This window comes from Tiliqua scincoides, chromosome 1, assembly GCF_035046505.1.
Source record: "Tiliqua scincoides isolate rTilSci1 chromosome 1, rTilSci1.hap2, whole genome shotgun sequence".
NCBI classification, from domain to species: Eukaryota; Metazoa; Chordata; class Lepidosauria; order Squamata; family Scincidae; genus Tiliqua; species Tiliqua scincoides.
In genome coordinates this window covers 57,333,643-57,360,719 of record NC_089821.1, presented here as the reverse complement: position 1 = coordinate 57,360,719, position 27,077 = coordinate 57,333,643, and the positions used below count along the sequence as shown (strand labels likewise).

Sequence of the window (27,077 nt, the reverse complement as noted above, 5' to 3'; positions counted from 1 at the left end):
ACCGGTGCAACCGCAATGCAGCCCCGGGGTGAAGGGAACAAATGTTCCCATACCTTGAGGAGGCCTCTGTGACTGCTCCCCCAAATACAGGAAGCAGTGCATACCCCTTTGGCATAGCAGCACCAGCACTAGAAAATTGGACAGGATTGGGCTGTTATTCACTGATGTACTAAATGGAACTAATCAAATCTTTCAAAGAATGTGTGGACAGTTCATTGTAATCTGGACTACAGTAATCCCCCACTAAAGGCATAGTCTCAAATTTGCCAGTTCAACAGTACTTATTAGCAACAATCCTGAGAAAACATTTGAATGCCTCACAAATAACTCTATTATAAACATTTTACTAGCATAACAATAATGCAAACTGTAATGTTTATAATTCCTCTGTCCAAAGATGGGACAATAATTTTAAATATGAAGTATTTTCTGGATGGCTTTAGTAAACATTATTATTTCAAATCTGCAAAGAAATGGCATATTTTTTTCTGATAGCATCAGTAGTGGACCTCCCCTTGGGGCATCCCAGGGCAAAGGTCCATGATGGCACCCCCCGCACAGAGCTGCCCCCCTTACCTGGAGCACATGGAGCCTCGCGCAACTCTAGGACAAACCGGGGGAGCCTACCAACGCTTCCCCAGACTCTTAAACTGTACTTCCAGCACAGTTTCCGACCGCTTCAGAGGCTTCCAATGTGGTCCTAAAGGTGCGCGGACTCCTGGGGCATTTGCCCCTTTGAATCAATGGAATTCCGCTGCTGGACAGCATTATTTCTACTTCACAATCATTTGCTTAAACACCAGTATAATGGTTGGCACATTGCTTTTATTTAATTGGTATTCCTGCTATATAAAAATGCATCTATATCATATTTGTCCTATCCCATTTGGATTAGGTCATCCAGCAAACAAATTCTGTAATAATATGAATCTATTTTGATGAAATGGGTACAAAAGGAATATGAATATGGCTGAAGTAATTATTTTCTGAAACATTAAAAGTAGAATTGATAACTCAAAACTTATAATGGGATGTATAGTGACATTAATTTTCATTATTAATATAGCACCATCCAGATACGTAGCCCTAAGGGCTACAAGCTAGATATAGATACAAGGAAGATAACAGAGAAAAGGAAGAGAAATGTAAGCATGGGAAATGGAAGGGGGGATATGTGAGTTCAATTACAGTACGTAGGGCGCAATCCTAACCCCTTATGTCAGTGCTTTCCAGCACTGACATAGCGGTGCCAATGGGCTGAATGGTGCATCCTGCAGTTGGGTGTCACTCACGGAGGCCTCCTCAAAGTAAGGGAATGTTTGTTCCCTCACCTCAGAGCTGCATTGCCCTTATGTCAGTGCTGGAAAGCACTGACATAAGGGGTTAGAATTGCGCCCTTAATAGTATTGTACTTAAACTTACTTACAATGGGGTATGGGACAGTTAGAGAATGGACACACTTGACCCCCATCCAACTCTGCTTGTACTTCAAAAAGGGCTTGAAGTTATATGGAGAAGGCATCATCACCTGTCCCATGCCGATTGATTCCCTCTAATGAACAGGTTTTGCAGTGTTTCAGGAATCTGCAAACCTCTTTAGTGAAAGATTAAAGACTCCAAAATTGTTTATGTATACCAGGTGCTATGATGTCTCTCTCTCTTTCCACATTCAATTACCTGAAATGATTATCTCTGGTCTTAGGCAGGGATGTTCTAATAAGAAATACTTGACTTTTCCAAGAGCATTGTCCACAGTTCCTCTTGTGTGCAACAATGCTGCACTGGGAACATGGACAGGTTCTATATGAACTTGCACTCTGTGACAATAATCTCTTTGGGTTGTAAAAGTGAATCTTATCTTCCTTCTGTTGGTCCCACAGAGTCACATACAGAAAAATCTCTATTCCAAATGTTGTTTTTGGTCATGCTGTTCTAACACATCAAGATGACTTCTTACTACAAACACAATAATTTTACAATACATTTCCTGGGTTCTCTTTCAGGTTAATGAAACTTGGATGTTGGATAACTGTACATTGGCCACTTGTGAAGGAAACAACAGAATCACTCTGGTGCTTCCACCCCCTGTAGACAACATCACTTGTGCAAGTGGACTCCAACCACAAAAAATATTACACGAGGATGGCTGTACCTACCACTATGAATGCAAATGTAAGTAAAATAAGTAGGCAGACAGAGAAATTGTGCATATTTTAATATTCTCAAGTGTTAAAATAGCTGACTTAAAAGATTGCAATGTGTATTACAAATGTGTATTTCTAACTCATTGTTTTCATTTTCTTATGCATGCAGAACAGTCTTATCCACTCCTTCAGATTAATAAGTTGAGTGACATTGAGCTCTAATGACGACACAGTATAACTTCCATTGACAAGTTTAACTAGGACCATAGTCCCCATTAACAGCTTTGGATCTTTGGTTTCTCCATTATAGGTATTTGCAGCGGCTGGGACTATTCTAAGTTTGTAACTTTTGATGGCACTCAGTACATTTTTGATGACAGTTGCACCTATATCCTGGTGAAAGAGATTGTGAACGAACAAGGAAATTTCAGTGTTTTGATTGACAATGGCTTTTGTGGTGCAGCTAATAATCGATCTTGCACTAGATCCATCATTATAAATTACAACTCTATGGAAATAGTGCTAAACAGTCAAATGCATGACGGAGTAAGAACTAACAAGGTAATATGGCATAGCTTTTCAAGGTGTGTAACTTCCTACAACAATGAAGTCACAATTATATTCACAGCCTGATCTTATCTAAATCCTCCCCATGCCACTGCAGCTACACCATCAGAGCACACACTGCATCCTGCAACGTCTTCTTTGGGTAAGGGAACATTTGTTCCCTTTCCCAGGAAGAAGCCACCGCTGCTTAAATGGCCCTATCAGGCCCTGCACCAATGATCTTGCTAGCCCAAGTCTGAAGGGACCCAGGAAGGCAGATCAAGGCCAGGAAGGAGGATAGGATATTGATGGCACTGCTACTGCCAATATTACCACTTCCCAACCTCAGCATGCCCCCTCCTTGTCCCACTCTCCGACCCGTTCCATCTCCTCCCCATTCCACCCAACCCAGCCTGCCCCCTGAGCTGATTTACTGGCAACAGATTTCTTTTGTAGGCTGCTGATATGCGGCCACTCACCTTTTGTGGCAGTGGCTCAGCTGAATGGTGTTTCACCTTTTGTGACTGTCCTAAAGCATGCTGTACTGCCAGAATGTGCATTCCAGTGGCATAGCATGCCCATAGGATTGAGCAGTCTGTATAAATGAGTTAAGGCTGTGATTTTTATTTTATTTTTATCATTTTCACAATCACCCAAGAAGAATGCTTTAAATAGCATAAATATTAAATAAATGCTTAATCCCCAGTTGTATTCCTATTAATTAGATAGTGTTCAGGATTGAGGTTTAATTCCTCTAACTCAGTTCTCAAACTTAGAGAGAGTTTTACTCTCTAAGTAAATCTTTGCAGGGGAGGGGCTAGGGCAGCGACGCAGTCCCCAGGATTGCTTCGCTTACAGGGGAGGAAGGGGGCTATTTTTACTTACTGAGGCCTGCTGGCAGCTGCAGGAGTTGCGTGGAACCCCTAGCAGCCCTCCACAGGGCTCCCCAATGCTTAGAATGTTGATGTAGAATGTTAGAATGCTGAGGAAAAACTGGTCACTAAGCACTTCCTGGTTGCTTGGTGACCAGTTTTTCTCAACATTCTAACATTCTACGTCAACATTCTAAGCATTGGGGAACCCTGCAGAGGGCTGCTAGGGGCTTCCCGCAACTCCTGCAGCTGCCAGCAGCCCTCAGTAAGTAAAAATAGCCCCCTTCTCCGTTAGCGACATGATCCTGGGGATCATATTGCTACCTCCCCCCTTCCCCTTCCCCTTAAAGAGATGGGAGAAGTTTTACACAAGCTGGTGGGTTGCAACCCATCAGTTTGAGAACCACTGCCTAAATCATCTGAATCCTGAATTGTGTTAAAGGTTTGCGCTTACTATTCAGATTAACGTATTAGCCCAATTTAAGCATGTTCTTTAACCTCTTTTATATTTCCATTTTTAGGTTATTTTCAACAACGAAGTTGTCAATGGAGGTTTTACCAAGGATGGCATCACAGTTACCAGAGCCGGTATTGTCATGAGTGTTGAAATTCGGGCCCTCGATGCTTTTATTTCCTTCGATGGGCACACCTTCTCAATACAACTACCATTTAGTCTGTTTCAACACAACACAGAAGGACAGTGCGGTAAGTAAAATAATTAGATGCTCAAGTGATTGCAATCCTTTTCCACACTAGACCATGCCTTCAAAACAATTTCTTTACATAAGAAAATACGTACGATCAATAAAAAATGACAATAAAGATTCACGATGACAAGATCAGGGCCACACTGGCAGAGCACACACATTGTGTGTAGAAGGGTTCTAGTTCAGTCTATGGCAGTAGTTCCCAAACTGTTTATCATCAGGACCCCCCACCCCCAAAAAGCTTTACCAACCACTCAAGCCTCAGTGGCTATAAAGGTTATTTGGCCATAGTGCTCCCCTCAAGTAGCAGATTGTTTAACCTTGATGCACGAAGGGCACAATCCTAACCAGGTCTACTCAGAAGTAAGTCCTATTTTACTCAATGGGGCTTAGTCTCAGGAAAGTGTGGTTAGGATTGCAGCCATAGTCTAATCTAATTGTCTTGTCTAGTCCAGAGGTGTCAAACATAAGGCCTGTAGGCTGAATGTGGTCCCCAGAAGCAATTTCTCCAGCCCCCATTATAATTGGGCTCTCCCAGCTTGATCATTGGACCCTCTCATATCTTGAAAGTATGATCAAGATTTGCATGTTTTATCTTCTGTCATTTGCAGCTAGTGAATTTCTATTGAAGTGCTTATTTCTGGCCATCATCTGCTTAACGATGTCATTTTATGCTTAATGATAGCACTCTCAACCCTCAGCCAGTGCCATGAATGTCAACCTCGGCCCTCTCTATGAAAATAGTTGGACAACCCTGGTCTAGTCTATTTTTCAGTTTCATGACCCACCAAAAATTGGGTCTGGACTCACTGGTGGGCCATGGACCCACAGTTTGGGAACCACTGGTCTATGGTATCTCAGGGCAGGGAAGGACTTTGGAGACCTGCTTCCAGTAAGAGAAGATGACACTGGGCTAAATGAACCAATGGTCATCATTAGTATAAGGCAGAATCATGTTTAAATGGAGGGGCAGTAAACATATATGTGTATTTGGAAAACTTTAAATATGTGTATTTGGAAAACGTACAAATAATTATGATGTAATTTTTCAATTTGGAAAAGTTTTATGACTTTGATCCCATTCAAAGCGGGCACTTCATTGTGTCATTAGGTTTTTGATGTAATGCTTCTTCCTTCCCAGGGACTTGTTCAAATGACCGCTCAGACGACTGCCGCCTGCCCAGCGGTCACGATGCAAACTCCTGCACAGAAATGGCTTCCTACTGGAAAGTTTACGATAAGAATAAGCCTTATTGTGAATTGACAACACCAACACCATCTGTGATGCCAAGTCCAACACCTTCACCAACACCCTGCTCTACGCCATCTCCATTGTGTGAGCTGATTAAGAGCAAGTAAGTTCAACTCAGCTTTTACTAGCATTTCCTTCTCCTGCAGAGAAGTTAATTCAGCAGTTTTAATAGCTGATGCACATGTAACCCAAAATAACCCCTTCATCCTCACAAAACCACACTATACAGACTACTATCATTACAGTCAATATGTGTGCTTTTACTTTCTAAAAATATATAGCATCTCTTTCATTTCTCAAAGTATTTCTTTAGTGTTTCTCAAAGTGTGCTTCTAAGTGCCCAGGGGCCTCAGGGGCTCCATAAGCACACTATAAGTGGTCACCACCTGCTCCCTGCCAGGTTTGCTCCTCCATCCATCCCGCCTCCCCTGTTCATGGCTCTCCTTCCTCATTCACCTCCTGTTGTCCTTTCACTAGTATTCAGCATTGGGCTTGGCACTGTGCCACTCTACGTATATGCTGGCACACTGGGACTCTCCAGGACTCCGCCCATGCACTGATTGGGCCCACTGAGTCTTTTTTTAGGTGTGTGAAGGTCAAGGAGTGTAAAGAGACCAAAAAGTTTGACAACTGCTGTTCTAGACACTCAAACTACTCTCAAACCATTTTCTTTTATATCATAAAGAATTACAGGTGTGTGTCACTTAACAATGGGGATAGGTTCTCTGATCTATGTTGTTATGAGATTAGGTCATTAAGTGAACATTCAGTTCAATCTAGTGCCTTTGTTGTGTAAACAGACACTCCCTGCCAGAAACTAGCTGGCTGCACAGGCTACTGGAGATAAATTGCCTCTTCTTTGCATGAAGACCCTCTCTGTTGTGTAAACAGACACTCTGCTAAAGGCTATGGGAAATGCAATTGCCACATTAAGAGCATCTTTATTGTGCTTTGACCACCATCATATATGTGGTCTATCGTTAAGCGTACGGTTGTTAATCGGTGCACGCCTATATAACATTGCACAATCTAGGATTTATATTTCAACAATAACTTAGCAATAGTACTCCATGGATCTTGCTAGGATTTATATCAGCATGAAATTCATGTCTATGCCTTTCTTTTGCAGTTTCACATTGGAAAATATTCATTCATTCATTTAATGGATTTTTACATTTCCTACTATGGGCACTCAAGGTGGCTTACAAGCATCTAAAATACAATAAAAACAGCAAACAACAATAAATAAAACAATAAAACAGTTGGAAAAAAAAAACCTCAACAGATCAACATCACTTAAAAAACACCAGTCAAATTATGTCTGTGAGTCAGTCATGGTCAGCATTCACCATCACAGGCCATTCTAAACAAAAATGTCTTAAGGCCCCTCTGGAAGGTCTCCAAGGAAGGTAGTAGCATCCTGGCTTTAGGGCCAGGAAGCCATGTGGTTCCAGGCAGCGAGGTGTTGTGCGGCATCCTGGAGTACTCAGAAAGCTTTCTGAATCTCCGGAGGGCCCTTTAAAGAGTACTTCCTGTTTTCTGGAAGCACCATTTAAGGGCCCTTCTGAGGCTTAAAAGGTTTTCCGAGCGCTCCGGGACACTGTGCAAGGGTCTGGAGTGCCCAGGTAAGCGAGGGGGGCTGGCCTGGGGGGTAACACTCTGCAGTCATGGCCCTGGGCATGACATTGCCCACAGTCACTACTAAAGGAAGAAGCAGTTCTTAATTCCAAGGGGATGGAATTCTATAGTAGACATGCCACCTAAGAAGGTCCTATTCCTCACCTTTGTCCCCTTCACCTCCATCAAGGACTACAGAGCTAAAAGAGCCCCTCCTGGTGACCTCAAAGGAAGATCATATTATATGGAAGAAGGTGGTCCCTCAAATACCCTAGTTCCAAGCCATAAAGGGTCTTGAAAGTCAAAACTAGCAAGTAGCCAGTATAGCCAGTGAATACAGATTGATAAATTGTTTCATGATTCATCATTCAACCACGTTTTCCTTTGTTTTAAAGTATCTTTGCAGATTGCCATACAGTTCTTCCTCCTGAAGTTTTCTATCATAACTGCCTCTCTGAATCTTGTCAGACTGCCAATGATACCCAGACGTGTTACCAAATAGAGATGTATGCTTCCCTCTGCACAGCTCAAGGTTTTTGTAGTGACTGGAGGGGCAGGACCCAAGGAAAATGTCGTAAGTAGAATAAGACAATACTCTTTTGCTTATTCTAAAGCAAATGACTATTTAACACTGTGGAAGGACAGCAGGATGAGCCAATTAATCAATCAAAATTGTGCCGAGAAATCAACAGTGAACAATGCAAAGCAAGAAAATTGCACATTATCATCATCTCCTGTTTTATTCTGATTTTTGCTCTTCACAATGATAGTCATTTTTGGAAAGGCAGAATAAGAGGTGTAGAGTATTGATAAGTTTTTAGTCAAGAACTAGGAGTCATGGGCAGGACATAAGCTCCCTCTAGTGTCCTATCTTTGAAGAATCTCTCCTCATCTACATTTACCCTCCCCTACTGCTGCAACCATGAAGGCTAGAAATTTATCTTTAAATAATAAAGATTCTCTGGATTCGTGTTTCTGCATTTCAGGTTGTGTAGCTGTGACTGTGACTATAACCAATTGTGACTGAGAATTTTATGTGCTTGATGGCTTTTCAGGTCAACCTTCCCATTACAGGCACCCAAAAAATCCTCTTCTAGACAATGACATTGTTGTGGTGGTGCAAGGGGCTGCAGTCCAATGAGAAAATTGGCTTCTCCCCTATGCACATGAGAACGTATATTACCCATGCGGATGTACCTTTTTAGATCTCCTGATATTTAAGTTGGACTTGATAGTTTTTAAATACATGGGAAGTCAAAATAGATGGAAGATGTAGCTTTTTATTGATCTATTAACACTCTAAGGACACAATCATAACCCACTTTCTAGCACCGGGATAAGGGCAATGCAGCTCCGAGGGAACAAATATTCCCTTACTTTGAGGAGGGCTCCATGAGTGCCCCCCAACTGCAGGATGAGGGACATGTTCCATTGGCACAGCTATGCCAGTGCTGGAAAGTTGGTTAGGATTTGGGCCTAATAGTCTTATTAAAAATTCACTTCAGAGAACTCTAGAAATTTCAAAAACTGTTACTGAAAATTTATTTGTATGAAAAATGTGCAGATAAGTTGTGAACTTTCTAAAAATGGCCTCTATAAATCCGAGATAAGAACCCTCCCTCTCTTGATCTTTTAGGTATTAAGACAAACCCAAAAAAGTTCTTTCATAAAACTCACCTCCTGTGTTTTTCTTATACAAAAAATTCATTATTATAATTTATACAGGTTGAGTATTTCCTGTATTTAAAAAATCGACTAGGACATAATCATACTTAATTGTGAACAATCAGGACTGTGAGGATCTGCATCTTTTTACTTTTAGGAAGAAAAGCACTGGGATGTGTGATTTTGGACAGATGAACAGTTTAGGAAAAAAAGATTAAAAGGCCCCTTCCATCCCTTCCCCTACAGTCAATCCTTAACAAAAGCCTCACTGAATTACATGCAGTGGTGTGCAGGGGGTACAGGCCACACCAGGTGACGTGCATGGAGCGATGACATCACTACTCACCAAATTTTTTAAGATCTTGGTATTTTTGAATAATACCAACATGTTATATATCAATTGATGCGTACTTTAATGCAGAATGCAATTAAATAAACTGCACTGAAATATCTCTATACTCTCAAAAGTTAAAGCCAAAAAAAAACAACAGGGTGGGGCAATGGTACATCACCATGCCCATCACCTGGGGCATTGCCCGGAGGTCCATCATAGGGGAGACACACTGGCCTCCCACACTAGGTGATGCAAACCCTAGTGACGCCACTTTCTACATGTAATGTGTTGTTCTGCTCTCAGAACATCTCCTCATTCTCTTTAATTCTTTGTTTCAATTTCTTTATATGCAGCCTACCATTGCCCTGAAGACAAGGTGTATGATGCATGTGGTCCTATTCATCCTGCCACCTGCGAAGATAAAGGGTACAAACAAAAACAAATGATTAGCATTGAACTACTGGATTTTAATGGGTATAATGGGAGTCATTGAGCAGGAGAGTAAGAAGCCCACACACAGACTTGCTCGAATAGTGTGCTTGTGCTTTTGGTCCCAATGCCAGCAGTGAACAGTGGCAGGATTTTGTATTAATCCGTATGGATAAACAAGTGAAATCTTACCATTCATTTATCAAATTACATTATTTCCAAGTCATTTTGTCAAAGAATCCTCAAAATCAAGTTCAAGGCTCTATCCAGTTTCTGTTTCTGCATTAATGCATTATTTGCTCATAGGTTCTTAAGGCACACATTATTTTAAGAGGCAGCTCTTAGCTTAAAGCATTGCCCCTCATTCCAAAACATGAGGCACAGTGACCATCTTGTCTCTTATTCCAGTGCATTACAGCTCTGTAGAACATAATAGATGCCCCTTATTTCTGACACCTCTGGACAGTATTCTTTATTTGTAAAACTCTGGTCATGTAAATACTGTTGCTAGACACACCCCACTGTTCCAGAAAAACAAAAGTTTACAATTAGAAGAGATTCCACAAGATCTAGGAATGGCCTGATTCATTTAACCTGATGCACCTGGTTGCTTTGCAGGTGCTTCCCCAAAACCAGGGCTTTTTTTGTAATGGAACGCACCGGCACTGTTTTTTCACCTCCTCTCTGCCCCCACCTTTTTCCCCCCTGCCTGCACCACCCCGCCCCCTTTTTTTCCCTCCTCCTTGCCCCCACCTTTTTTCCCCTGTCTGCACCACCCCACTCTGCACTGCTGGCTAGGGAGGGATTCGAACCTCCAACCTTGTGCTCCACAGCCCAGCACTCTCTCCATTAGGCTATAGGAAAGCCTGTTGTCAAAGTGTTCAGAACTAATATATAAGGTCTTCAGCCCAGCTGGTGGCTATCAGTGCCTCAAGTATTAGTTCCAAACACTTTGAGCCTAAGACCTGTGGTGGCTCAGTGGTTAAATTATAGGTCTGTGGAGCCAGAGGCTTGGAGTTCAAATCCCACTGAAGAATAATTTTTTTTTTTTTAAGGTGGGAAGGTGCTCCATGGCTGCAAAATATAAAGGTTGGTTGCTAGTTGCCAAAAGGGGGGCCAGTTGAGGCTGCAAAACTCCTCAAAGTTCAGTCCCAGGCAGGCTCTTTTTTGACCTTTTTTTTTTTTTTTTTAAGTTCCAGTTAAGACTTAACCCACAGTTAAGCTCCTGGAGTGAGCCCCCTGCTGGAGGCTGTGGGTTAAGTCTTAACTGGAACTTTAAAAAAAAAAAAAAGGTCAAAAAAGAGCCGGCCTGGGACTGAACTTTGAGGAGTTTTGCAGCCTCAACTGGCCCCCCTTTTGGCAACTAGCAACCAACATTTATATTTTGCAACCATGGAGCACCTTCCCACCTAAAAAAAATTATTCCTCAGTGGGATTTGAACCCCAGGCCTCCGGCTCCACAGATCTATAATTTAACCACTGAGCCACCAGAGGTCTTAGGTTCAAAGTGTTTGGAACTAACACTTGAGGCACTGATGGCCACCAGCTGGGCTGAAGACCTTATATATTTGTTCTGAACACTTTAACTACTGTATAGGCTTTCCTATAGCCCAATGGAGAGAGTTTCCTATAGCCCAATGGAGCACCTCCCCACCTAAAAAAAAATGGAGTGATTCACTCCAGCTGTGGCAGGAGTGCTTTTGCTACCAGGGAGCTCACACGGGATGGACGTGTGTGTGTGTGTGTGTGTGTGTGTGTGTGTGTGCGCGCGTGGGCGCACATGTATAAAAAATGGTTTAAAAATAAATAAATAAATAAATAAAAAGTTGTGAGTTCCTGCACCTATTTTTTACAAAAAAAGCACTGCCCAAAACTGAGATGTCTGAGATGGGGCCTGGTGAGGTCACAAGACTGCCTAACCTTGAAAAATGGGGGTGTGGGGAGGGTAGAACTGAGACAGAGCCCAGCAACTAAGGGTCAGGGCACAGCAGTGATCTAGAAATGGCTTGAGACTAGACTTTATCACTGTCCATCAGAGAAAAAGGCAAAAAGCTGGAGAAACAGGATCATTTGTGGAAAACTGGGATTCTGATTAATCATCAGGAAACTAGTGGAGGTGGTTCCATCGATGGAAATGTTTCAAGATCAAAGTTAAACTTGAATGCCTTATTAACACCCTTTTATGCCTACTACAATCATACAGTCAGAGTCAGTTCTGGATACTTTTTGCCATGTAAGATCCTATCTGGCAGGCTGACTTTCATTGGTTTGAACATTCCACCTTGTAAATTCCCAAGTTAGGCCTGAAAGCGACGCATGGGGCCTACAATTCTGCAGATGGCCACCCCTGCACTGCATCTAAACTGCCTTTTATAAAATTGTTCTACTTCTTAATAATACACTTGGGATTATTTTTTCTTTAAAATATTTACGCTAAGCAAAAACTATTGCAGTTTAAATTTGTTGCCTCTTATCGTGCAGGGAATAAGCTGTTTTCTACGCTTCTGGGAGCCATTTTAGAACTGAAAACTCTTAAATCTTTGCCTCCTTTTTCGGCAAGAGCCCTTTTGAGCCTAAAAAAACTCCGTACAAAAATATGGCTTTTTTAAAAAGAGAAAGCTTTGTCGATATGTCTGTTTGCAATGATGATGTCATAGCTCTTGATTATGGCATTAAATATATTATATATCATCTTTTCCTTACAGACAAACCAGCAGTATGCCTGAACATGTTGCTGAAGGATGCTTCTGTCCTACAGACAAAATCCTGTTTAATTCGTACACTGGTATCTGTGTACCAAAATCAAAAGCATGTCGTAAGTTTCTCTTTTCATGTTGGAGCAATTATTACAAGTTAGTCTACAGACATACAGCAGTGGTTCCCAAACTATGTGTCGCAGTAAAGCTAGAAGCATGCTGTAGGATGTCCCTGACAGCCTCTTCTTTCTGGCTCTCCTGGGCGATGCTATTTTGAATTGCGTGATTCAAGATGGTGGCACCAAGAAGAGCCAGGCAATGGCACCAGTGCAACAGTGCAGTGACCACAGTAAATTTGGAAACTGCTGGCATACAGCATTAAAGCTGGCATGTAGAAACTCTCTCATGTGCCTAAGTAATACATGTGTAATTTTTGCTCTCTCTAATACTTTCATGAGAGTAATTTTATAATTTAGGTGTATTCATCATGCTCAATAGATGAAAAATGGGTGACCACCCTGCTGTTTGCATGCCTCAACTCCCACCAAGATCATAGAATTGTGGTACTGTGAGGTTCAATTTTCCTGCATATCTCAGGAGTTACCTGTAAATGAACCTCCATGTGGTAAAGTAACGTTTCACCACAATGTTATATTTACCAACTGAAAACAAACACAACTTTGCTGTGCTTATGTCTTGATTTTACCTCATGGAGACACATTCATAAAGAATAACTAAAAGAATTATTCAGAAATTCACCTTGGGGCAACATTCCCTGTATAAATTGCTCACTTACCTTGAATGAAAGCACAATCCAGCATAAATTTCTGCACAACATCCCTTTGCTGTTGTGGGGCAGAAGTGTGAACAACTGCTGACAAAAGAGATTTTATTAAAGAAATGTTAATTTTGCCCCTTTGCACCAAAATTCTGTCACAGCAATAGAAAAACAAATTATTATGAATACTGGGGAATAAAACAGGTAGCAAAAATAAGAAAGATACAATCCCTTGGGTAAGCTTTAACCAGCTTACATATATATATATATACATACATATATATGTGCTAATGGGGACGAATAAGAATACTTATCCCTTCCTTTTTTCTTTTCCAGCTTGTGTGGGACCAGATGGATTGCCCAAAGACGTGAGTATTTCACTCAGAATATTTTACCAAACCTCACGGGATGGGTCAGATTTGTTCTTAGTTTAGTCAAGTGTACTTTCACAGCATTTCTTGTGGTTGTGTTCTGTTTTATATCTAATTAATTCATTAACTATAAAAGGTTATTAACAAAGTCAAGGCATGGAAACACCTGCACATTTTCCAGTGTGTTCTGGATTGAGGAGTGCACCAGTGCATCATCCACTGAAGTGGACAGAAACAGCCTGAAAGTGGCGCCAACTGCAACATCATAGACATACCACTGCTTCCATTAGAGATATTCTGCTTTAGAGTTTCAGAGGGAAACCAATAGCCCACCCTGGGATTTAGGCTGTCACTGAAATTCTTGCTTAGGGCCCATAGGAACCCAGTACTACATTTTTGTTTCTGAGAATAATCACCTCAGAGCAACCTAGTAACTGATCCATCAAAGTCTCCTGCTTCCTGTCATTTAAGAAGCTCCTATGTAACTAGTTTTAGGGCCAACTCCTAATGGCCCACTGTACCACTAGAACCTGCATTCTGGCTGTGTAGTGTGTTTACAGCTGTCACATAATGCAGCACCCCATGCAGCGCAGCCCATTAACACAAGCAGTCAAGTTCATGTGCCACTGGCCTGCCAACAAGCCCTGGTGCCAGTACATCAGCGCAGGGAACAGGAAGCACAAGGCACAGAGGAATAGGGAGGAGACTTGGGCAGGGAAGGGGGCAGATTGAGGTCAGGAAGGGGTCGGTATCAGTGGCAGAAGCACTGCCAATATCTTATCCCCTTTCCCGGACTTGATACACCAACTCAGGTCCACTCAGACTTGTGCCAGCAAAGCAGCTGGCACAGGGACCAGTAGACCAATCGAGGTAGTGGAGGCTTGCCCAGGACAAGGGAATAAATGTTTTGGGATCCAAAAACTTCACTGTGGAATACAGCATTTGCCCATTGGTATGGGGGGGAGGGGTGGGTAGTAGGATTGGGCTGTTAATGGTTAAAAATCCCTGATATTCCAGATTCTTAGACAGGGGTAAGAACTTGATATTGCAGAGCTGCATGTGCCATTACAGAAGATTTAAGGTCAAGTAAGTGACCTTCCTTAAGAAAGCTTAAAGGCTTAAGAAGCAGATGGTAAGCACCATGGCAGTTTAATTGCTACAGTTTAAATAAAAGCTAAATTGAAATTTTGTATTTTCTTTCACAGATTGGAACCACATGGAGGAGCAACTGTCAAGAGTGTGTCTGTGATGAATTGTCTGTGAGTGTACAGTGTAAGCCAGTGGCCTGTCCAACATCAGAAGCAGCCATATGTGAGAAGGAAGGCTTTGAACCTGTCTCTGTGCTGACATCGGAAGACCCATGCTGCCCCAAAATTGACTGCCGTATGTATTCACTATTGAGTATACAGCAGATCACTTTGAACAAATTCTCTCCTCTGTTATCTGGCTATGGGCCCAATCCTAACTTCCAGCACCGGTGCAGCTGCAATGCAGCCCCAAGTTAAGGGTACAAATGTTCCCTTATCTTGAGAACCCCTCTGTGACTGCCTCCTTACCACAGGATGCAGCACATGCCTCATTGGCATGGTTGCACCGGCACTGGAAAATTGGATAGGATTGGGCCCTTAATCTACACAGTCAACTTACTTAAGACATACTATAGTTGTAGCAAAACTGGGCTAGTTATTGAGAACCAGTTCTGCTTGGTGGCAGAATTCTACCCATTACTGAAATAAAACATTTTATGTTGTTGTGGTTGCTGTCTCTGAAGGCTGAGGGCCCAATCCTATCCAATTTTCCAGTGCTGGTGCAGCCGCGCTAGTGGAGCATGCACTGCATCCTGTTGTGGGGAGGCAGAGGTCTCCTCAAGGTACAGGAACATTTGTTCCCTTACCTTGGGACTGCATTTCACTTGCACTGGTGCTGGAAAATTGGATAGGATTGGGCCCTGAGTCTCCATAACAAACAGTCTCTTCTAACCAAAAAATGTCTTTGTTGAAGGGAAATATGGACACTCCCTTATTACATATTGATTGGTCAACTGCACCATTCTGTCACCACAAAATTTTTATGTTAAATAGCCATACTTACTTTTTTTTATCATCACCATGGAGTCTGAGTGAAGAATCAAGAGAAAATAAAAGTGTTACTGAACTTTAAAATTATCAGTATGCAGCTGAGTATCCATAGGTCATATTTCCTTGGGTGACTAGGTTCATCATCTAAACCAGCCATTTTCAACTAGTGTGCCGTGAATGGTCTGCAGGTGTGCCGCAAGAGTTTGGGGGAGGGTCATTTGTTAATAGGGCCAATGAGCTCCCAACCAACAGCACAGTGTGCCTTGTCAATTGTCAAAAAAACTGATGGTGTGCCTTGACAATTTTAGTACCTTGTCAGTGTGCCGTGAGACAAAAAAGGTTGAAAATCACTGATCTAAACATTATGCATTGAGTTGTATTGTACATAACAGTTTTTCTTATTAGAGAGTGTGCCTTACAGGGTGGTACAGGTAATTGAACACCTATGGCCACAAGTTTGATATGCAGGAGCTGTACCAACAGTAATTTCTGTAATATATAATTAATGCTCATCACATACTCAAGGAACTTTACCATAATTGCACTGCAATCCTGTACATACAGTATTTAGTTGAGACTATGTCTCAACTCAGTGGGACTTAAATTCAGTGGGACTTGCTTTCAGGAAAATGTGATTAGGATATTGATCAGAAAGGAGTTTGAAAGTCTCCTGCTCCTAATGCTAGTTGTGCCAGCACTCCCCTTGGACAGGGACAGCATTACTCACAAGAAATTTATGCAAGTTTCTGTGCTAGCATGAGAGAAAGATATTCACCCAACTGTTCAGAAGTGGCATGCTTGCCTTGTTATTCAGCTCTTTCTCCTTTCTGATCATTTCACAGGTTGCAATATTAGTACCTGTTCCAACAAGAGCATGACTTGTGAACCTGGATACGATCTAGTCTTGAATCTTCATGAAGGAGACTGCTGCCCTACTCCCCAATGTGGTAAGGATTCTGACATTCATCACTGGGAATTCTGAGTTCACATTCCAAAGGGGACATGGAGGAAAAGGGAAAAGGATATATAAGAACTGTAAAAAAATCAGTTTAGGGCCAAAGCAAATCTAACAAAGGTGGTTTGAACACATTTTCAATGCCTTGAAAACAGATTCTGGATAATGACAATACATTTTAGAATGTATTTCAAAGTATTAAATGATACATTGGTTGTCACCAGTACAACTATAAATAATTCACCCTCTCCTTTCATTTAAATCAATGGTTCCCAAATTGGTGGGTCACAACCCACCAGCCAGGGAAGCACTTGTCTCTTCCCTTTAAGGGGCGGGGAAGGGGAGAAGGCAGCAATGCAGTCCCCAGGATTGTGCTGCTGCTGGGGATGGGAAGGATGTTGTTTTACCGGCAACCAGCACCAGAGTCATGGAAGGTCTGGGGAGCCCTCTGCAGGGTTCCCTGTGCCTTCCAAAATGTTAAAAAGAAAAGAAAAAAACAGGCACTTCCAGTTTCACAACAAAACTGGATGTGTCTGTTCCCCCCCTTTTTTTACATGTTTGGAGGCATGGGGGCTCCCCAGGCCCCCCCATCCCCCATGACTCCAGCACTGTTTGCGGCAAAAAAAACAACAAAAAAAACCTTCCCATCCCCAGCAGCAGTGCAATGCTGGAGATCACATTGTAGACCCTCCCCCGCACACATTTACAGTGCTCCCAGCTCCCTTGTAGGAGTTTAGGAAGCACTGATTTAAATCCAAACAATCTATTTAATAGGAAACCGTATCCCCCCCCACCGCCTCACCTTCCCAATCCTTTAAAGTAATTGCTTGTTTCTGTTTTCAGTGCCATCTCCAGATGTCTGTGTGGTCAATGGAACAGTGTACAGGGTAAGAATGCTGCGTTATGCTTAATTAAACGCAAAAAAGAAAAAAAAACTTGTTTCCTATGCTTTTCAGTCATATATAGATATATTTTTATTTTGTAGGAGGTTTCCTTTGTCACAGAAATAATGTAGAAATACATCATTACATTCAGATGATTGAATGATTTAATAGCTCTCATATGTGCAATGAATGAGCATTGGCCTAGGAGTACTCCCATTGGCAATTTAAACTTCCAAGTCCACAGTTTCAATTTAAGACTGTCTATGGAAAAAATGGAAAAAAACTTTCCATGCAGGCAACACTGAGTAAAAGTGCAAAAGGTACTAACTTTAAAAGTGCAAAAGGTACTGATCCATCTATAACAAAGTATTCTAATGGACTTAAGTGATAAGCAGCCCAATCATATTCCCTGCCATATAAATCCCCTGTTGCATGCAGCACCACCAATGGAGGGGAAATCAGGCAGGCTAGGAGAGGTAAGTAAAAATATTTTATACTTACCTTTCCATAGACTGCTTGGCTGTCAATAGGTCTCCTCAGACACACTGCAACCAGATGTAAGTCTGAGGAGGGGAAAAAGTGGAGACCAGATCTGGTGGACGCTACTGCCACCAAGATCCACCACCCTTCTACCCAAACTGCTTCCAGTTTCTCTCCTGAATCACCTTGATCCTCCCTTGAACCACCCACAACTTACCCCCAGCCTACCTTACCTTCTTCAGTGAGGCCTTGGTGGGCTGTTGGTGGGTGCCCAGAGCCTCTGGCCATTTGTGTTGGTGGGTCTGGTGCACCAACTGTGGTGCACCTTTTGCACCAGCATGACTGGATAGAATTGGGTCATATGCAACCATTTTAAAAAGATGACCACGTCATTAGCTCTGGAAAGTTATCAATAATAGGCAGCTTTTTCTCCACATGCAGTATCCCCTGATCTAAACCACTGTTGCTCACTTCTAAGAATTGGTAGTTTCAGTTTTTCTTGCAGCATTCTCACAATGGTGCCTCTTCTTTTGTCCATTGTAGGAATTTGGGAATTTTTTTCTGAGCACTGCACTTCTCTAAATTTTTCAAATGATTCATCGAGTATGATTAATTCATCAGGCTCTAGGTGCTGTGGGCTTGATTTGTTTATAGGATGACTGACCATTCCTTTTCTTCTAGCCTGACATGCCTGTACCAAGTGGTCCTTGTGAAACATGCACTTGTGGTTCAGAAAAGGATCCAGCCACTAATCAATATCGTGTGGAGTGCAAACCAATTACATGTGCTAATTGTTCCATGGTAAGCAAGTCTTTATTTCCCTGTTCTTGCTGATTTTCTAACAAAACCATTCCAGATGGCTGCCTCTCCCATAGATCCATGCACTGTTAACTCTACTGTCTACTGTTTCCCAGGGTTACAAGCGCCAGGCAAAAGAGGGAGACTGTTGTGGAGAGTGTGTCCCATTCGCTTGTGTAATCAAACTTAATGACACCACTGAGCTGCTCAAGGTAAATATGTCTTTTCATTCTTCTTGTACTTTCTTAATCTGTTGCCAATTAAGAATTTAGGCAAAACTGACATTTAGCAAGCCTCTTTCTAGCTTGCTTGCATTTGTGCTAGCAGCTCACACTAATTCTCTAGGCTTTTTTTCAAACTTGAACACATATTTCCAGATGCCAGAATTCTACATTCAATACTTAAATGAGCATTGGGATGTTCAGATAGGTCTTCAGATGTGACTTGGCTGAACTGAACAGGCAATTCTGCAACTTGTGAATGACCATTCAATGCTACTGAACATGGTTTTTTGGTAGCAGCTGTCTACCTAATATGTAAAGATATATATAAGGCTCAGTTAAATATGTGAAATCTCTGTGTTTATGAATTGTGATACATCAAATAAGGAAGAAATACAAAAGCTGGGCATTAGAATGTGACTCTCGTTGTGAGCTAAGGGTCAACAGAATTGTTTACAAAGTTGGGAGTCATCTGTAGGAGGTGAACAGCGCACACCAATAGGTCCTAACCAATAGCTCCTAACTAGAATAGATGATATACAGTCCTCGAGTTAAAAAAACAACAATACTTAAATGACTCACTAAAGAACCCTTCTTGTTTGTTTACATTGGTCATCCATAGTGTTGAAATGCAAGATCATAGGTCACTATCAAATCACTCATAGATTTGATAAAATCTCAGAATTAACATGGAGCAAACCCGGGTATGGTAACTCTTCAGTACTAAATCATCTCTACACTGGGGTTTCTGAGCCAGGCATCTATAGCCATGCATTCCCAATGATGCATTTCCTTTGTGTTAATCAAGGACTCATTTTGAACTGAGTTCAGTTAGACCTGTTTAACTGAACCGGGCCCAACCATAGCCATTAGGGATGATTCATTCCTTACAGTCATATACAAGCCGGAAATTGTTTAGGCTTAATCTAATAGTAGGTGAGATCAGGCGGGCAGCCCAATTCTATCTAAATCATCATGTAGCGATTCAGCGGTGCTGGTGTAACTACTGCTGTATCCTAAAGGCAATTTTTGGCTGCTAGAGGTATCCTTGAGGTAAGGAGACATTTGTCCCCTTGCCCTGAGGTAAGCTCCAGCAGCCACTATGTGTCAATTTGGGCTGCGCCAGCTTGATTACTGTCTCAAGTCTGTGGTGACCCAGGAAGGCAGAGCAGGACCAGGAAAGGGGTTGGGATTTGGTACTGTGTCTGGTACTGTGACCATGACCTCAGAGTTTCTCTGAGATAGGACATTAAGAGAAATTGCAACACACTCTGAGGCACTGAGATGGAAAAGAGGAAAAAACTAACTAAAACAAATTGTTGATGAAGTTCTTCTGGTTTGTAACACTAAATTTTGATAATATTATCTCTAATTTTTATTTGTGACAGCCTGGTGAAATTTGGTCATTGGATGCTAATAACTGCAGTCAATATGAATGTGAGGAAGAGGATGGTGCATTCATTTTAGTCAGCCTTAGACGAACATGCCCCATTATTGACCCAGAAGAGTGTAATCCTGTAAGTATTTTTAACATGTAATGCTGCATTTATAACTATTTCTGCTCTAGTTTTGGGGAGGTTTAAATATGTAAAAATGTTTGTTGAGGTTTAAATTTTTTAGCATGTGTTCTCAAACAGCTTACAAATTTGTACAATATGAGATTATGTACAATTCCTATCACTAATTGCTCAAGAACGAGACTGATGCCGATCTATAAAGATCATTCTCCCTGAAGTTTATTGGTACATGTACTGTGTATTCTTTTGTTATCTCCTAAGGGATACACTTACTGTTGGTGGACTTACCTGCTGGGTCATTAAGTAATGTTTCAGTAGTTTAAAAAAAAAAAAAAGGAACTAGGGGCAACAGTGCCATCTTAAGGCAAAAAACTGTGCTGACACCCTTTCATTTACCAATGCTAATGAAACATGGTGAAAACGTGTGACAGAAAAGGCACCTTGCTACCTTTCCCAGAATTCCCTCAGTGGGAATAGCACAGGGGCAGGAATAAGCTTAGCTCCTTGCTGTTTATTCATATTGTAAAGCAAATGGATGGAAGTCTTGCTTCCTGATGTGTGGCAGCCTAGGAATGGCCACTTTATCTCTCTGGTGAGGAACTGTAATTCAGTAGTTGGGTGCTAATATATAAGGACCATATAAGGATAAGGTCCTAGGTTAGAGGTTTAGTGTCTCTGGCTAAATATACCAAGTACTGGGGCTAAGAAAAGACCTGAGAGTCTGGAGAGCCACTATCAATCAGAATAGACAGCACAATGGGCAGCAATTTATAATCTTGACAGAATAAAGTCTCTTTTGCAATACCCCTGAACCAATAGACCCCTTAAGAAGAACACTAGCCTCTGCCGATATTCCTTTGTGCCAGACATACACATAACCTCCTGAAGATGCTAGTCTTTGCTGGTAGCAGAGCAGAAAGACAGTTGCAGTGTTTGGTTGGTATAGAATCCAGAAGTCATCTATCTTTCCAGCTACCTTGGAATTTCAGCTGGTGGGATATATATTTTTTAAAAGAAGACTTTCTGTAAAAAGCTTCTGTTAACAAAAATCGCATCTGTTTTCTCAATGAAAATAGTCATACCTTTTGCAGGACAGAGCAGAGAATGGCTATAGCTTCTAGGGCATTTCTTATCACTTGGAGAGAAGTTCATAATTTACCAGCATGAACAGTCTTTGTAAATAATAATAATAATAATAATAATAATAATAATAATAATGAGATGTGAGTGTGGTCTGCAACCAATACCTTGCCTCTGCATCCAGCTGTAATAGTGATTATTGTTTCTGCTCTAAAGGAGGAAATGGAACTGACTCCAGATGGCTGCTGTAAAAGATGCAAGCCTCCAACTCCATGTAAGTGAAGTTTTACACCTCTTCAACAAAACGAGTGGGACATTCTACAAGGAGTGGCTGAAAAATTCTCAACAGAAGTCTAAACCCAAACCCATTCTACTAAATTGAAAACTTTTTAAGCCTTTTATATTGCTTGAGATGGAGAGAAATATCGTATGAGATCCACGGCTTTATCTTGTTTAGTTTCCCTTTGCTGAAGCTTTCATGTTGCCTTGACTCTACTTAAGGACAGTAGAGTCGTCCAGTTGTCCCCAAATACCCTGAAAATCCTCTTACCCAACAGTTGTAATGCTACCCATTACTGAGGACCTAAAGGTGAGAGGTGATCAAGGCTTCAGTGCTGGTACCTTATGCTGGTATACTTTTTCTCTTCTATGGCTCATCTATTGGCAGAAAGGTACACATTCACAACAGTTAATATGACAACAAGATGCAATGTTTATTTATTTTCCTCTCTTTCATTTTTAGCAAAAGACTGCAACATTAAAAAGAATCAAACTCTTATTCGTCAAAATGAATGCATATCTTCTGAACTCATCGAACTTACATACTGTGAAGGGGCTTGTCCAAGTACTTCAGTGTAAGTGACAGCAGGTCCATTAATGCCTCTCTTCTATCTATTTATTCACTTCCTACTGAGTTATTCAGGTGACATTGAGCACAGAATTATCTAGGCCCTCACAATGAAATTCATATGCATTTGAAACATGAGCACTCCCACTGATTGTGTTGACTCCTGTGTCTGGATATATCACATTATGAGGGGCTGCTAATTACATGTTACTGTTATATCAGTGTCATCTCACTTCAACTTCCTGCTTGACACACAATATAACACAGTGTTCCTAAAGTTAAACATTAGGATCAGAGAGAGAATCACTGCCAAATAAGATATTGTGAATGTGATTGACTGCACAATTACAAGGGAACCATCCAGAGCTCAAAAGATGCACATTATAGCCCCAGGTCTGCTCTTTTTATACTACAACACCCAGTAGAATGATTACTGATTACCCCAAATCTCAGAAGAGAAATGAGGATACAGCAATATTTTAATCATTCTTATTAATCAAAGGGCAAGTTATGGGTGAAATGGAGACCATTCTTTCAGGTTAGACACATTGGCATTTGTGTGTACTAATTTCATGCACCCATTTACGCATGTACACCCTGATCACCCATTCATCCACTTGGCATACCTGAAGAATCCTGGTGCATCACAGAAAGCACAGGATATACAGGAAAGTATGGAGTTTGAGTGACAAACCCTGCTCGTCTGACTTTGGGCACAATCCTAACCAACTTTCCAGCACTGGCATAGCTGTGCCAGTGGGGCATGTGCTGCATCCTGCAGCTGGGGGGCAGTCATGGAGGCTTCCTCAATGTAGGGCAATGTTTGTTCCCTTACCTCAGAGTTGCATTGTCCTTATGTCAGTGCTGGAAAATTGGTTAGGACTGCGACCTTTGTTTCCTGGAACTGTTTCCTCTTCCCATATTCCTTCTGCTTTTGCACTAAAATGTGAACCATTAGTAAGAAACACTATATAGACACTTAGTTCCTCCAAGGTGCTTTGATTTCTCCCTCGTTTTAGTAACCTGCTGATGAATAAAATTGCCCATTAAATTATAAACATGAATAGATGACTTGAAAACATGCCAGTAGCATCAGAGATCTCTTTGAAATCAGTGCAGCATCACTTGTGCCTATTTTGGCTAACATTTAGAGCAGAGGGTAGTATTTGCCTGTGCTATCACTGGAATCTGGCACAACCAAGTGAGGAATAGTGAGATCCAGCAGTGAGCTTGTGTGGTGCAATTACATTCTATGGAATGTGTTTTATTTAAATTTGTTTTACCTGGACAGGTATTCTAATGAGGCAAAGGCAATGCAACATAAATGTACCTGCTGCCGGGAACTCGAGAGCCACAGGAGACAAGTGGCCTTGACATGCCAGGATGGTAGAAGCATCAATTATGACTACATCTATGTGGACAAATGTCAATGCTTGGACGCCTGCATCCCTGGAACCACAACCCTAGTTTAGCTAGGGAAAGAGGAGGAAGAAAAGAAAAAGCTGCATCTATCCCAAGCGAAAGGAACCCAGTGAGCACCAAAGCAGCTAATCTCAATTGCTGTGCAGATGAAATGATCTGTATATTTGCTTACACTTAACTGTATTTCTTTAGCTTTCCATTCGTTTCTTGCCTTTTTAAATGCAAAGATTCAGATGTCCCAGAATAACTGATTATCATTTTTAACTTTAATTTTGAAACAATATTACTTCAGAATGGAGAAGACTAGCACTGTTCCAGCACACAGGGATAAAAGTCTTGACATGAGTCAGATATAACTTCCTAGATGAACAACACAGGAAGTTTAAGACCATTCTATTAACATGCATTGGACTTTATTGTTATCATCTAATATTATTTAACATCTCTTCGTGTGCTCTGAAACTGTCTACAGTGGCTTTTTCTTAGGTGCCTAACCAAATTAATGTTCTCTTGTAAAAATGTATAGCCATTCCAGCTAGCTGTTTACAAAATGGATGCATTGAAAAAACCTTCCAAGGAACTTTAAAAATACAACAAAATGATAATAGTCATATATATTTTTATGCAGAAAACCAAACTGTTATACATATATTTTTCTGTTCTGTGCTTTGTGTGTGTGTGTGTGTGTGTGTGTGTGTGTGTGTTTGTGTGGCTTCAGATTACAAAGCATCATTTTTGGTGGAAGCATTTTCTGTATAGTGTCAGCAGACATCTGACTGCGGCAAAGATAAAGCTGCTTCCTTATTTAACCTCTGTATCTTAAATAAATCAAGCATGTTTTGACTTTGACAACTGCTGCTTTTATTCACCAACTTTTGGTATCCATTATGTTACCTCACTTTGGGATCCATTTCTAGGGTCCAGTCCTATACACTTTTCCAGTGCCAGTGCAGCTATGCCAATGGGGTGTGCACTGCATGCTGTGGTGGTGGGGCAGTTACAGAGGCTTTCTTAAGGTATGACAACATTTGTTCCCTTACCTCAAGGCTGCACAGTGGCTGCACCAGTGCTGAAAAGTTGGATAGGATTGAGCCCTTACTCATGTGAAAACCAGAAGGAAAAATTATTCATATTTCTTCGATTCAGAATATATTGCATTTCTTTCATAAATTGGTATTCTAACAAGTTTACTTGTCCAAATGGCCACCTCCCGCCCATGGCTCACTCCGAAGGATCTTTGGGCCATTCTTCATCAGAAGGATCTTTGGGCCATTATAAATGTACAGGTGTGGATTTGGGGTGGCACATGGCAGCCCACTGCAAATGAATGTATTGCTACATGGCGGCAACCACCACCGGGAATAATTTAAGACTTCCCCAGTGTATCAGCAACCCTTTGTGTTTCTGAGACAGACACCAATGTGTATCTAGTCCCTAAACCCAGTACCATTCTCCATTTTTTTGTAGCCTCCCGCAGCCTTGATGCCGATGTTTCAGGGGCCCTCATGCACAAGGCTTGTGAGGAACGCCTCTTTACATGGCAAAAACTGGGGTGGCAGACAGACAAGTTTCCCTTGGCACTGCCACTGCAGTAGTGGTATGAAGGAGAGCTCTGTCCATTGTGATTGCTGCTCCCCTCATCAACCAGTAAGTAAGTATGCAACTGTGACTTACCAGGCAATAGGGGGCTGGGTGGAATGAACAGTGGTAGCAATGCTTCCTCCTTGCTACTAGATGCCATCTTAACAGCTCGAGATGCCCCGGCCCCAAACACTTCCTCCAGCTGAAGCAGGAAGGACCGCTGAAGCTGTTATTTCCCCCTCTCATCACACAGCCAGCCACAGGGTCACTTACCAGGTGATGGAAAGCTGATATCACAGTAGAGGCTAACAGTGGGCCAAAAGCAAATTCTCCTGTCTCCTGCCCAGTTTCTGGCAGCAGATGGAAGCAGAAGAGGTCTCTCTTCTGCTTCTACTGCCTAAGGAAGGATCAGCTGGTTGGTTCCTCAGGGGAGCCTTGACCATTGGTCAATGTCCAAATGGACTGACCTCTGACACTGGCCTTGTCTTTGTAACCTTCGCTTCTTTCAAGCAATTGCACGAGCTTTAAAATGTCATACAATCCATTCAGAAAGATCTGCAGGCCATTCATGTAACTCTTTTGTACAGGCAAAACACCAAATGCCACTCTTCAACACCACCCCCTTGGCTTCTAGGCTGGGACTTGGAGACTGCTGGCCCTAAGGGTGGCTGGGTAAGAAGCAGCAGTGGCTGTACAACACACTGCTATTGCTGTGGTTGCTCCTGAGCCCCCCACCCGCTCTTCCAAGGACAAGCAGCAGTTCAGAGCAGTGCTGTGCCCAGCCTCTTGGAACTATCTGGCAGTGGCAGTGGCATAGGTTACTCCTAGCAGCAGGTGGGCAAATGGCCACACTTCCTATTCTTCACAAGCTCAGTTGCGAAAACAGGAGGAGGGAGAGGGAAATGGTGGAAGAAGAGGCAGGTTGAGGAAGTCCTACCCAGACAGTTGGGCTAGAGCAGTGTTCTTCAACTTTTTTGTGCTATGACCCCAAATAAAGAAATAAAGTATGAGACTGGGGATCCACTGCCAATCCTGCCCTCCTCCCAGGATCCAATCTAACCACCCCCCCCCCTTTTTTCCTTACTTCTTGTGTCTTCACAACAACCATGTGAGGTAGCAGCCAGATCAGGGTCAGCCTTAGGAACTTCAGGGCAAGATAGTAAAAAGATGCTGTGCATGATGCTATCAAGAACTCAGTTTTGATAAGGCAGTACCATTATTGGATTGTACCCCTACCCTAAATGCGGCTTCAATACCACACTGGGATCCCAACCCACAAGTTGAAACACACTGGACTAGAGCACTCCTCTGTGGTGCTGCCAAGAGGAGAAAGACCAAATGACAGGACACTTTCAAACCCATTAGCTTGTTTCATGGAAGGAACAGTCCTGCTTTTGTATTTCACTGAGTTTTCATGAGATCAGTAAAATCACCATCTGCTTTGCATTAAAGGTCCACAGTCCTTTTTAAAAACTCTTTTTCTGAATATAATGGAATAATAGCCTGTTATGGAATGGAATACAGAACAGGGCTCCTATGCTATTAATAGCTATACAGAGAAGAAATTGGGACCAAAGCAATTGGTCACAATACTGCAAGACTGAGAAAAGATCCCACACAGCTCTAGGCTGTGTTGTTGCTCAGGCCCAGTTTGGATACAACTGTGAAAGAAATGCCTACATTTTGGATCATCACCCCATCACCCCATAGTGCATGGGAAGGTGCAAGCACCAGTGAATGCAGACTTACGAAGTACGTTGGATTAAGCTGGCCCCAATCCAACAGGGCTGTTATGGAACAGCA

At 42.0% G+C, this 27,077-nt stretch overlaps 1 protein-coding gene across 1 annotated transcript in view; it reads left to right on the top strand.

Annotated features, from left to right (window-relative positions):
- The window catches only part of LOC136644014 (mucin-5AC-like), a 69,728-nt gene extending 45,985 nt beyond the window's left edge, over positions 1-23,743 (top strand). The window contains exons 33-49 of the mRNA XM_066619475.1: positions 2,004-2,172; positions 2,455-2,705; positions 4,084-4,267; positions 5,411-5,624; positions 7,534-7,712; positions 9,491-9,563; positions 12,272-12,381; positions 13,377-13,408; positions 14,617-14,794; positions 16,332-16,436; positions 17,288-17,331; positions 18,490-18,609; positions 18,723-18,818; positions 20,216-20,344; positions 21,641-21,698; positions 22,167-22,278; positions 23,563-23,743. Coding sequence (XP_066475572.1) covers positions 2,004-2,172; positions 2,455-2,705; positions 4,084-4,267; positions 5,411-5,624; positions 7,534-7,712; positions 9,491-9,563; positions 12,272-12,381; positions 13,377-13,408; positions 14,617-14,794; positions 16,332-16,436; positions 17,288-17,331; positions 18,490-18,609; positions 18,723-18,818; positions 20,216-20,344; positions 21,641-21,698; positions 22,167-22,278; positions 23,563-23,743 — 2,235 coding nt within the window. The remainder of the gene's footprint in view (positions 1-2,003; positions 2,173-2,454; positions 2,706-4,083; positions 4,268-5,410; positions 5,625-7,533; positions 7,713-9,490; positions 9,564-12,271; positions 12,382-13,376; positions 13,409-14,616; positions 14,795-16,331; positions 16,437-17,287; positions 17,332-18,489; positions 18,610-18,722; positions 18,819-20,215; positions 20,345-21,640; positions 21,699-22,166; positions 22,279-23,562) is intronic.
- The last annotated feature ends 3,334 nt before the right edge of the window (positions 23,744-27,077 follow it).